General features: G+C 41.5%; 1 protein-coding gene across 1 annotated transcript; it reads left to right on the forward strand.

The window, feature by feature from the left end:
* The first annotated feature begins 708 nt into the window (after window positions 1-708).
* On the forward strand, window positions 709-9,543 carry LOC124016287 (galanin receptor 2b). The gene is made up of 3 exons (XM_046331835.1): window positions 709-846; window positions 5,207-5,601; window positions 7,375-9,543. The coding sequence occupies exons 2-3, from the start codon at window positions 5,228-5,230 to the stop codon at window positions 8,126-8,128; spliced, it is 1,128 nt and encodes a 375-aa protein (XP_046187791.1). The 5' UTR covers window positions 709-846; window positions 5,207-5,227; the 3' UTR covers window positions 8,129-9,543.
* Window positions 9,544-13,545: the final 4,002 nt, after the last annotated feature.

Below are 13,545 nucleotides of genomic sequence, written 5' to 3' on the forward strand. Positions count from 1 at the left end.
CATCAAGCTGCTGTATATAGTCATCCAAAAGGGTTACGTTTAGAAAAGCATAAAGCATAAGCCATATTCCCTAACGTTGCAACTTGATCCCACAACCAAACAATTCATATATCATCCTTTTCTGAGTTCACGGGTTCAAAGCCCCTAAAGACAAGCACCCCCAACACATTAGTGAGAACAATCCAAGAGAACTGTATTTTCCTACTGTTCACAATAAGCTACCAGTCAAAGTTGCCATAATGATGCATTTATGGAAAACTTTGCACCACATTAATAGCTGATGAGTTCCAGCCGTAGTGCCGTAGTCTGGGTCCAGCAGGGGCTTGACTGATTGACAATATTGCTTGAGGTTATTCCTTTATCCCACTAGCTGATAATAAACAGTGGTTGTTAAGCCTTGCTCCAGTACGGACGGCAGTGTGTAAAACACAATGCACCCCTTCTGCAGTGAAGTGTGAACATTCAATTAAATGTGGAGGAGGAGCCTTTGTGAGAGGGGGAAAGGGAAGGGTTGAACTGAGAGAGAGAGAGAGAGAGAGGGAGGGAGGGAGGGAGGGAGGGAGGGAGGGAGGGAGAGAGAGAGAGAGAGAGAGAGAGAGAGAGAGAGAGAGAGAGAGAGAGAGAGAGAGAGAGAGAGAGAGAGAGAGAGAGAGAGAGAGAGAGAGAGAGAGCGAGATATCCAGGCAGAATATCAATGTGCAACGGAGGAGAGGGAGAAGAGAGAGAGCACAGACTATGGAGCAGATATTAGCATGAGCAGCATTGTTTTTCTGTTGAGGGTAGCAGGACACAACAAACATAAACAGGACATTTGAACAACGGATATATAGTTTGCCAGTAATCCTGGTAAGTAAAAATATACATCTTCTAATTTGCATGATGTGTCTACATTCATACACAAACGCCTTCAAATATTTATAAAGCAATTCTTCTAAAGGTTTCAAATGCATTTACCATGTACCATATTCTGTTGTGAGGAGGTGCATAGCAGCCGACCACTGGAATGTGGGATGCTAGATGGAAATGAACTACTCTTACTGTTACAATGAGAATGTGCTTCAGAAGTTTGGTTACATGTTGTCTGTGTCTTCACCTTCATTTTGTTTAATTACATTTGTTCATTATAAACATATTTATTCCACTGATCTACACTCACCGGACAGTTTATTAGGTACACCCATCTGGTACCGGGTCGGACCCCCTTGCCTCCAGAACAGCCTGAATTCTATGGGGAATTCTACAAGGTGTCAGAAAAGCTCCACAGGGATGTTGGTCCATGCTGATGCGATGGCATCACGCAGTTTCTGCAGATGGGCCAGCAGTATACTCATGCTGCGAACAGCCCATTCCATCTCTTCCCAAAGATGCCCTATAGAGTTGAGCTCTGGGGACTGAGAAGGCCACTCAAGTAAACTGGACTTGCTGTCATGTTCCAAGCAATGTATTTCCACTCCTCAATTGTCCAGTGTTGATGATCACGTGTCCACTGGAGCTGCTTCTTCTTGTTTTTAGCTGAGTGGAACTCGGTGTGGTCGTCTGCTGCAATTGCACATCCGTGACAAGGAAAAGCAGAAAATCGTATGTTTATTTTATATCCTGTCATTTACCCTCCTCCAATTGTCCAACACTCCTGTAATTCCACAAAAACCATCATCATGACTCAAGACGAGAGGCAAATTCTGCATCCTCTCCAACTGTTGGTTCACACACGGTAAGGGATTAGCTCGATAGCTCTTCTAGCTTGTCCTCTCTGCCTGCCTCTCAGGCTGGCTGTCATGCTGCTCTTCCTGTCAGCCAGCTCAAATGACATGGCTGTCATGCTGCTCTTCCTGTCAGCCAGCTCAAATGACATGGCTGTCCTGCTGCTCTTCCTGTCAGCCAGCTCAAATGACATGGCTGTCATGCTGCTCTTCCTGTCAGCCAGCTCAAATGACATGGCTGTCATGCTGCTCTTCCTGTCAGCCAGCTCAAATGACATGGCTGTGAAGATTGTTTCCCCCTGGGAGTTTGGCTTGCTGAGGAGCAGAGTCTGGGCTCTGACTCTTGACAACAGGAGTGATGAGACGCCTCTTGGAAATGGAATATAGACAGTAGCGGTAAAGCTAAAGTGGTAGGCTAGAGAGCATTGATTTAAATACCAGAACTACTTACTTATTGTCTCATACAACTCCATTGAGGATACCTCAGAGTTTATTTTAAATCATTTGGTGTATGTCACATAACCGCTCCTCCTCTTTTGGTAATCGGCCATTAGCCACAGAGGTATGTTGACAGTTTGCTTTTTCATTATTATTCAAGGTCACATATTGGCAATGTGTGAGGAAAGTGGGCAAAGCAGCCTACTGTGATTACAAATGTGATGTTGTGTTAGGAAAATCTATGTTTTCATTATTGGGTATATTCAATTTGATCCTGTTCTCCAAAAGCCTCATTTGGATTAAAAGGGCACAATACTGTACATGTTGTTGTGGTACCACAGCAACAGAAAAGTAGAATGTGATGTAAAATTCCTCATTTTTTTGTATTTGATTATGGAAGATTTGAGGTATGTTTGTGATGTGTTTGGATGTGCTCGTTCCACTATGTTTGCTTCTTTGTGTTTGTGTTCCCAGGTTGAGTCAGTGTTTGCCACTGTAATTGTCATCTCCCAGATATTCCAATTAGATTTAATATGGAGTCTGTAAGAGATTTAATAGGTGGTAGAAAGACAGTGTTTAGAGAGAGACTGTTTCCCATTCCTATCAGCCAGAAAGCATTCAGTGAATGAGACATTTTAAAAGGGGTTTCCTGTATGCTATAGTACTGCTCCAAGGCCAATATGAGAAATATGTAAGAAGAGTCAACCATAGTAGTACATCGACAGATTTTTCACCTTGTCGACTCAGGTTCTGACCAGCAACCTTTCGGTTACTGGCCCCAACGTGCTAACCGCTAGGCTACGTCAAATACCTGACTTTCAGCTGATGTAGTTTTTCCTAGCCACCGTGCTTCTACACCTGCATTGCTTGCTGTTTGGGGTTTTAGGCTGGGTTTCTCTACAGCACTTTGAGATATCAGCTGATGTACGATGGGCTATATAAATACATTTGATTTGATTTGATGTAATAATAATTTGACAGTGATTTGACAAAATATTATTTTTTAAGGCTTTCATGGTCCCGAAATGAACCCACAGAGATCAAGCCAATGGCATGCAATTTAAAGGGTGGGAAAGGCAAGATGCTGCACACGGACAAATCACCAGATGTACTTTCATATCACCCTTGATATAGTAGGACTTATGAACAATTTGGGAAGAATCCAAGTCGTTTGTTTTAAGACAATATGAATGCGCTACAGAGCCTTTACAGTTGTCGTTATTTTAACGTGGGACTTGAATCCTCTGTCACAAATGTGCCAAACTGTAATAACAATAATGTCGCATCAGACCAATCATGACAGCAGATGTCAGCTTAGCAACCGACTTAGCAGTCATGTCACAAACCTAATAGGATCCCTAGCCAATTAGTTGGCTGAAACAATACTCTCTGTCATGGCGATTTAAAGTTGGTTACAGCAGCTGTCGTCTTGACATCTGACTTGTCATGTTCACGGTACGGTAGAGATCAGTCAGTCCTGTGCTGGATCAGGTCCAGTTTGGTTATGAGGAGTGATGGGTCTGGCGTAGGCTGATGGAGATCTATGAGGTGGAGGTGTATGGCGGTACAGCTCTGCTTTGAGAAATGTGTGTTTTCTAAGAGCTGTCAACTTGATGCTAGACAAGTACAATCCAAGCCAACAGATTTATTGTAACCTATTCTTCCTGTGGTGTAATGGTATAACTGATAACAAATCTCTGATAACAAGTAGGTTTTGGACCTCAGTGGAGGGTGAGCAAACTAGCTTAACCGAACCCTACACAATAACTGTCAAATCTACAACCCCATCAACGTTTTACTCCTTTCATGATAGATCCCGATAGTGACATAGCGTAGCAAAAATATAAATATGAATTACAGTGAGTGAAATGGTGGATTGCACGAGCAGCTTCTGCTGTATTTTGGAGGATGAGCCATACTTTGTCCAGAGTGGCACTTACAGCAAGTGCCAATTTACCAACACTCATCGTTGGTCCAACATGAACATTGAACAGGAAAAATAGAGTGAGAATGGTCCAATGATGTCAGTAGGCATGGTCCTCATATATAGACTGATTTACTATCTGTATGGTGTTAGGAAGTACAGTATGTATGTTTATTTCTAGTTTAGTTCACAAATAAGATAATGACTGCAGCACTGTAGACTCAAACAAGCCTCTACTGTATAGGCCTACCTTAAGCTTCCATACAGTACAATGTAATCACTCTTATACTAACAAATCAACTTCTGCATCATCTTTCATGGTTTCATCTGAATCTGCATTTTAATACTATTAGTGATTGTGTATGTGTGTCATGTCATTTAAACCATTTCCATTAAGACGTGGGCATCGTTGAAACGTTATTGAGGCACACTCCAAAGCCATTGTGCTGGCAAGGCCTACTGTAATCACATGTGATCTGATATGCTGATTTCATCAGTATGTAAAACTTGTTTCCCAAACTCGTTTTTTTTTTTTGCCCTCGCACTACATGGCTGATTCAAATAATCAAAGCTTAAATGATGACTTGAATATATCAGCATCTCTCCCTACTCAATTTTTAATAGACCTTGCTGCTGGTATGGCTTAGCAGCCAATGGATGTGTGCATCTTCATGCTATGAGGATGAATGCAAGAGGATAACCAGGTCACTTTGGGTGGGAAGGCTATAGAAAAGACACAAGCGGAGTGGACAGGTCCCTTGTGTAGTCTGAGCATGCATCGGCTCCCTGTTATGAACATACATGGTTGTCTTTTTTTTTATCCTCACAGTTGGAACACAATCCACCATTCTTGTCAAATAAAACATTCAAAAGGAAATAGTTGCTCAAATTTGCGCAATGTGGGATTCAGGACATGAGATAATAGAAATGAGATAATAGAAATTGATGTGTTATGAGAAATATTTAACGAACTTTCCTCCCTATCCTCGTGGTTTGAACATTTGAATGAACTGGTTTTAAAACATTTGTGAATATATACGTTCATAAATGATCAGTATTGTGTTCCCTAAAGTCCCTGTAGCCCCATTGCAGTCATAATTCAACAGCATTAACCACATCGTGTACTTCTCTCATTCTCTTCCAGAACTTCTAAAATACTCTCAAAATGTCAGATCTGGAAGACTTCAGCAAAACAGCAGGGCACTGGAACACATCGGACAGCTACCAGCTGAATCCCACCAGTGTGATCGTGCCCGTTGTGTTCTCGCTCATATTCCTGCTGGGGACCATTGGGAACAGTCTGGTCCTGGCCGTCCTCCTCCGCAGCGGCCAGGTGGGATACAACACCACCAACCTGTTCATCCTCAACCTCAGCGTGGCCGACTTCTTCTTCATCATCTTCTGCGTGCCTTTCCAAGCCACCATTTACTCCCTGGAGGGCTGGGTGTTCGGCTCCTTCATGTGCAAGGTGGTCCACTTCTTCATCAACCTCACCATGTACGCCAGCAGCTTCACGCTGGCCGCCGTCTCGGTTGACAGGTATGTACACTGTAGCTCTTGTTGGCTAATGTCTCATTTAACATTTTTTTAAATTCAAACCATTGAAATACTCTATACACATTTTTCTACATGCATACAAATTCCATAAGGAAGATCTTAATTATCCTTTAGGGGTTAACTACTTCTTTATGGCTCATAACGAGGAGCTGATAGGAATATACTTCATTTGTGAAATATTTTGTCATTTATATTCGGTTGAGTTCTAACCGAAAGCACAGAGACCTAACCTGTGCTGCAGCTCTAAAGGTCAATGCCAATTATAGTAGAGTTCTATTGCCAAGGTCACTATTTCCCTCACCTCATTAAAGTCCAGCACACTTCCTCTCTATACAAGCGCCCAATACTCTCTCTACAGAAGAGGATGGACGCTCATGTACCGCTCATTTAGCAAAGCACACGGCAGTAACCTATACTGTTGTCATCCATTGGTCATTATTACAAAACAACCTTAACATTTTCACAGGGAGATAGGGAGAATGCTGTTCAGGCATTTCTTTTTTGGCAACCCTGTTGGTCACGTTAATTGAAACCCACTATTCATGTGATCAAGGGAAGGGCATTTTATCTGCATTAAAATGTGGAAATTAAAGAGTAGGTCTTGACCTGAAATCGAGGCTGAATCTGTGATTGAATACAGTAAAATACCACTAATGTGTGATATCCCTACATGAAATGGACATATTCTTCTTTCCTGCATAAATGGATGCTGTTGATTCTGCAGGGCCCTCGCTATGCTCAGACTAGTGAAAATAGCTGGTCTTTTTTTTCTTACATTAAATAAGGGAGCAGAAACCCTGGTGTTGTTTACCTTTTGTAGGGGAACATTCATTTGATAGATGTCCTCTATGTGAAAAATGAGCATCCACTCAGGCTTCAGCTGAGACCTAGAATACCCAGCAGCAATTATTTCACTGCCAGCTTGGGATGAGCAATATACACACACACTGTTTGCCCGTTCATTAGGTCCATTTGCAGTACCAATGTGCCTCTTGTCTATTAACCCCCAGAAGCAAGCGCTCATAATATTTGTATGTCTTTGTGCAAGCAACACAACAGTAAAAACAATTAATTCCATTTAGAAGGTGGAGTGTAATGAAATCCCAGTTGACTTGCAATTACACATATAAAGCAAACAACATACAATGAGTGTACAAAACATTAGGAACACCTGCTCTTTCCATGACAGAGACTGCCCAGGCGAATCCAAGTGGAAGCTATGATCTCCTATATTGAAGTCACTTGTTAAATCCACTTCAATCAGTGTAGATGTAGGGGAGGAGGCAGGTTAAAGAAGGATTTTAAGCCTAGACACAATTGAGACGTGGATTGTGTGTGTGCCATTCAGAGGGTGAATGGGCAAGACAAAAGATTTAAGTGTCTTTGAATGGGATATGGCGGTAGGTGCCAGGTCCACCGGTTTGTGTCAAGATCTGCAATGCTTCTGGGTTTTTCATGACCATGAGTTTCCCATGTGTAACAAGAATGGTCCACCACCTAAAGGACATCCAGTCAACTTGGCACAACTGTGGGGAGGATTGGAGTCAACATGGGCCAGCATCCCTTTGGAACTCATTTGAAACCTTGTAGAGTCCGTGTCCCGAAGAATGTAGGTTATTCTGAGGGCAAAATGGTGGGTGGGGTAAAACTCAATATTAGAAAGGTGTTACTTCATGTTTTGTACACTCAGTGTATATTGATTCATGGCATTATGTTTTAATACAATATGTAACTAAGTCTTTCTGTTTGGTCTAGGTATCTGGCCATTCGCTACCCTCTTCGCTCTAGAGAGTTGAGAACGCCCTGTAATGCCGTGGTTGCCATGGTAGTCATCTGGGGACTATCATTGATCTTCGCAGGGCCGTATTTGAGCTACTACGACCTCATAGACTACGCCAACAGTAACGTTTGTGTTCCAGGTTGGGAGGAGTACAACCGCAAGGTGCTGGATACTTGCACCTTTGTGTTTGGTTACGTGATCCCTGTGCTCATCGTGAGCCTGTCCTACACCAGAACCATCAAGTACCTGTGGACTGCTGTGGACCCTCTGGATGGGATGTCAGAGTCCAAGAGGGCTAAGCGCAAAGTCACCAAAATGATCATCATCGTCACAGTGCTCTTCTGCTTATGCTGGCTGCCCTATCATGTGGTGATCCTATGCTATCTGTACGGAGACTTCCCCTTCAACCAGACCACATACGCATTCAGGATCCTCTCTCACTGCATGGCCTACGCCAACTCCTGCCTCAACCCCATTGTGTACGCCTTGGTGTCCAAGCACTTTCGCAAAGGTTTCAAGAAGGTGTTCAGCTGCATTCTCAGTAAGAACGGCAGGAACAAAGTGCACGTGGTACATGTAGCCAACACAGTGCCTGGGTTCCAGGCGGGGTCCACAGAAGTGTCACAAATGAATGAGGACAATGTACGACAAAATGACTGTGAGATGAGCAGCCGGCCCATCGCCGAGCCGAGGGAAGCAACTATAAGCCATTTCCAGAAACAGCCTTGAATGATGAGGCCTATGGTAAAGGACTGTGCAGATTGCCTTATCACAAAGACTTTGCTTTCCAACCTCAAAGGGTAACTCAATGATGACAGTATCTCGGTTTTTGAGATGGTGACAACTGAGAACTTGATGAGAGGGTAAAGAGAGCATGATCCTTAAAACAAACAAACATGAGAATGGTTCAAATAGAGAATTATACATTAGAATACTAGTAATTTAATTTATGGGTTGCACCTATGTTTCATCACAATATTGGTTTGAACATTTGTTTTAGAACTGGTGCCGACTGAGCATTCTACTCTGTGCATTATCAATGAGCGCTGAGGAAGATATCATCAAGTGCATTACAATGGCTTGGAAATACAATTACATTTCAAAATGAGGCAATTAATTAGTAGGAAAACCTTTTGTCATCATTTTGATGTCATCAGATGACCTTGCAGAATAACGTTAGCTAGAAAGCTAAGATTGAGTGGAGATCACCGGATTTTAGCTAGCTAGGTTTAGCATTGCTAGCTATTTTCAACAAACTTTGCGAGCTAATGACAACATTACCCTCTGTCTAAAGTACATTTTATGAAGTGACAATGATGGCATAGTTGTGTCCTACTAAATATTTGCAACGTCATTGTAATTTAGATGAAGCAGTCATTTCCCTACGTTCAGAATGAATGCGTTTAATCTCAAGAGGGCGGTTTGAGAATGCTCATAACAATGGCATGACACGACCAGGTGATGGAGGTGCAATCTAAGAATAGGATCTCTATAGGTTCAAATGTATTAGGCTGGTGGTGTTATATTTTTGCTTTGCACATATTTGTATTTTTCGCATGATTCTCTCTGATGTTTACTGAACTCAGTCACTTAAGAGTTGCGTTGCTGTTGTAAATTCCATGCTGCTAACTATATTATCTTTATGGCCTCTATTCACTTTTATTATCTAGTCTGTCTGCTAAACTCTAAGAAGTCAAATTTCTATTCTCTCTGTTTGCTTTCTTCACTTTCCAGGTTCCTCTTTTCTAGTCGAGTCTCCTTAAAAGCTTGTATACTACCTCACTGCTGTGTTAAACTACCCTGCCTCTCATGTTCTTACCCTCCCTCTCATTTAGAAATTCCAAGAAATGCAATTTTCCACCAGCAGGACTGATTTTCCTGCAAAAGGCCAGAACAGAAAAGTATATATTTTATATTTAGAACTCTCCTTCATACCCGGCAATTTTGTCAAAATGCAATGTGCTTTCTGTATGATTTGTTTTTGCCTTTTTTGTGACACTTCCTTATGTCTGTACTGTATGCACTTCTCTAACTTGTTTATGTGTATTGGATGAGATTATGTATTTGGTTAAATATTGGCTAAACATTTTAGAAGTGGATGTAAATATCAATTATCAAATAAAATTGTTTTTTTTGTCGCGGTATTTAATGCTATTATTGGTAACATATCAAACCCTAATCCTAGCTTCATGTGCACAACCCTGGGTTCAACCCTAAACCTAGCTTCATGTGCACAACCCTGGGTTCAACCCTAAACCTAGACATATCCCTATGTAGTTTTTTTAATGAATGGTACGTTCGTGTAATGTAGCTATTCATAAGCAATGCGTTTAAACTAAGACAAACAAATATTGTGTGTTCTAAACATTCAAGCTCTAACAGACCATGCTTTAAAAGCTCAATTGGTTCAGCTTATTAACACGAAACAAATAGCTTACCACCTCGTGGGTATCTTAGCCCATATGCTGTAGATTTTCAACGTCTCTAACTTCTCAGTATGACTAATTAAAAGCAAATTCCGCCTGGGGGAATAACAATTACTTTCATGGGAAATGCTTTTTATCCTTATATGGGATTTCAGTCCCTACATCAGTATTCATAAGTACACTACTGAGACGTTTAGAAAAGCAATAAGGAGTTGTAACAGTCTCATCACAGCTCATTGTGTTCTTTGCTATGGTAGGTTTGGCAACATGCACACTGCCTATCTAAAAGTCAGGATGGAGTATGTATCCTTTTCTTGTTCACCCATTAATAATAGCAGGATACACGTGACACACACTTCACATTAGAAACGCTCTGTGTGTTCATTTTGAGAACCTTCATTTGTAAAAAGGTAGAGGGACAACAATGCTCTAAAGTGGTCAGTATCACACACACCATGTATTCTGAAGGTTGGAAAATATAATGAGCTAATCCGATCTCAATAGAAGACAGCGACTATAATCATGCCAAGAGTAGAACTAATTTACATTGCAAGATGTGAGGAGCCTCAATTAGCTAAATCCCATTTCAGGTATGCTATATGTCTAATAAAATGACTATTGTCATAGTAACAGTCACAGGTTCAGTCTCACCCAATTCTTATGAAGCGTTTTCTAAGACCTTTCCAGTCTGGCTCACCATCCTACACATTTTATAATTGTCTCTCCAAATGGTGGTTCGATACATCCACCTACTCCATTGATCCTATTCTTCCGGTGGCAGGCAATAATTTCCCATGTTTCATTCACTGGCATTACAATGAGTACAGACAGTAAATATAATTAGTGAACTACAAGCTCTCTGTTTGCACTGATATGATTATAGAAAGGCATTGTTTGTCGTGTGATTTTTTAAAGGATTTTTCAATGACGCTCTATAAGGTACTCAGTACTTGTTTCTGAATTGTTGTGGCAACCAATCAATAAGCCTGCAGCCTCCCTTGTCCTCAGAGCGCTTACCCTCCTCTGTTTCACACCTTGTAGTGTTACATCCTTGAATGCATCTGACCACGTTGACCACATTGAATAAATATGAAACTGTGTGAAGATAGAGCACACAGTGCTGTGCGTGCACACAAAAGAGGATTCTTCTTCTCCATTAAAGCCAGTTGAGGCTGCTGAGGGGAGGACGGTCCATAGTAAAGGCAGGAATGGAGTCAATGGAATGGTATCAACCACATGGAAACCATGTCTGATACCATTCCATTGACTCCACTCTAGCCATTATTATGAGCCGTCCTCCCCTCAGCAGCCTCCACTGATTTAGGCCTACCTGTTCTTCGCAGATTGTTCGTTTTCCTCTAGGAAGTAACTGATACTGTTGTAGAATATCAAGGAAAGCAGCAAGAGAGAGTGAGAGAGCAAGAAAGGGGAGAAAGAGGGAGCCCCCAGAGATCCTTGCATCTCTGGAATTTGACCTGGGAGCAGGCAGCATTTGCATACAGGAGTTGCCTCTGCTTCACTTTGAAGGAGGTCCTGATTAAAGAATAAAGCCTGTAAAGAAGAAAGTCAAATGTAATTATCATGCATAGACATTACAAAATGACTCTGGCCAATGTGTGCTACACGAAAGCAACGTTATGCATAAACAGCATGATTTTGACTCATCAGTGTATCATCATCATGGTGGGAGTGCATTCCTTAATGTAATCACACTGTAAGGCATTTCAATCGGAAATGTAGCTTGTCACACCCAAAACGCAAAGCAAGCAATTAAGACTGGGATGAAAGCTTTTATTTTGGCACACGGTAATTGACGGACATCTGCCAATTGTACAGTGGTGGTACAAGATTTGAAGTTAAATAGAGAGTGGTTTGTCTCTACGAATTCGTCCCTGAGATGTGTTCCCTGACTCATTGTTGGGATAACTCTATTGTGCGGGAGACTTCCTCCATCCCAGAATGACGCAGCTCGGACACAATGTCCTGGATTTGTATATTGAATAAAGACAGAGATTCAAATCCACGTCCACCGCACCAGCTGAGTCAAGAATCAAGTGCCTTACTGTTTGACATTGTCAAACTTCAATCTGTGGGCAGATAATACAACTGCAATGAGTTATCTTGCAAAGACAATTTCATTGGTATCCTAAAATGTCCATTATCCTTCAATATTACCAAACTAGAAGCAGGATCATTGAAACATTTGTGACAAACAAATTAAACGTGTTCCGACAAACTGGCAAAATGTCTGGTCTTTAATTTTATGAACTGTTTTATCTTCCAGCAGGTCAATACTCCATCTAATTGTCTTTTTAATTGAAAAATACATCATTGTCTCTCACCACAGAGAGTTACTAACTCCTCAAGACCCTTATTTAAGACACTTAAAGTTTTTATATCAGGCTACCCTTATTGCTTTAAGCCTCAGACACCTTTTTTTCTTGAAGAACAATTTAGTGGTTAGTGATTAATAGTTTCATTTGTATGGTTTCAGGCTTGTGCTGAATTGAATCTGTTCTTGTGTAACAGTCTCTCCTCTCTCATGAGCATTACGGACTTTATTTAGCTTGGGTGATAAAGTGTGGGCCAACTGGGTGGATTACAAACATACCCTAAGTGTATATAGGGAATATGCTGTTAGATTATCTCTTGAAAGAAGATGTGAAATACATAGTAATGTGTTGTAATTACTGATGATCCAAGGAAAAGTCATAGAGGTGAGTGGACAAACCATAACCTCCATTTCCCCCAGAACCCATCTGCAGTGTAGACACTTCCTGTGAAGATGATCATAGCAGAGCAGAAAGTCTAGAGGAGTGGTGCTTTAGTCATGGCCTTGATGCTGTTTAAACCCCTCCGTTCCCAAAACCTGTGGGTGTCAAGCAGCAGTAAACGTGATCTATGAGACTTCAGCCTCCGGTTGCTATGACTCAGGGTAGAATTAACTCTAATAACAATTTGGAACATAAATAGACGTTTGAAAAAAACTCACCCCAGTTACTTCTTAGCATGATATAGACTGTTCTTTTTAAAGCCCTTTTGCTTGACATGGATCTAAGAAAGTCAGGCAGAACAGACTACACACACGCATGCACGGACACACACACACACTTTAATTCTCTAAAATAAGGGACTTAATCATTTCCAACACTCAGCATGCAGTTAGCAAGCTCCATCTCTGCTTTTGATAATCCTGTATCTGGTATATGACAGTTTATAGCGGTCTCCACTTGGTCACTTTGTACACATGTATACATTCAATTGTCTGTGACTACTACATGTGTCTGTCTCATTGATATCAAATTATTAGAGGTTTGCAAGTCGTTTTTTGAAATAGGTCACTGTAATTATGTCTACGACCACTGCGCGTCCTGCGCGTAATGGTTATATGAGCAGGTGTTCCAACAGTTTCCAACACAGGGCCTAATATATCCACTCTGGTTGTGTCTGTTCATTAGTAATTCCAGCTCAGGGCTGGTGTCTGCATAGGGGATGTAATCCACACCCACGGATTCCATTTATTATCCTCCTCGCTCCCTGCAAAAGAAGCCTTGTCCTACTGCAACAGATGTAGGCCTAGTTAGAAAGGCACCAGCCATATAAATGGTAGGAAACATTCACAAATGAAAAAGTTTCTCTGGGCAAGAGTGCTTGTTCAATCCAATATGTGAAATCAAACAAGGACTGTGGAAACATCCAACAACAATCCAACAACAACGA

The sequence above is a fragment of the Oncorhynchus gorbuscha genome, linkage group LG26 (assembly GCF_021184085.1).
Source record: "Oncorhynchus gorbuscha isolate QuinsamMale2020 ecotype Even-year linkage group LG26, OgorEven_v1.0, whole genome shotgun sequence".
NCBI lineage: Eukaryota > Metazoa > Chordata > Actinopteri > Salmoniformes > Salmonidae > Oncorhynchus > Oncorhynchus gorbuscha.

Bases quoted from the DNA above. Each gene is read 5' to 3' on its own strand.
- LOC124016287 (XM_046331835.1), top strand. From the start codon at position 5,228: ATGTCAGATCTGGAAGACTTCAGCAAAACAGCAGGGCACTGGAACACA. The intron at 5,602-7,374 runs GTATGTACACTG...TGTTTGGTCTAG, and splicing joins GCCGCCGTCTCGGTTGACAG to GTATCTGGCCATTCGCTACC.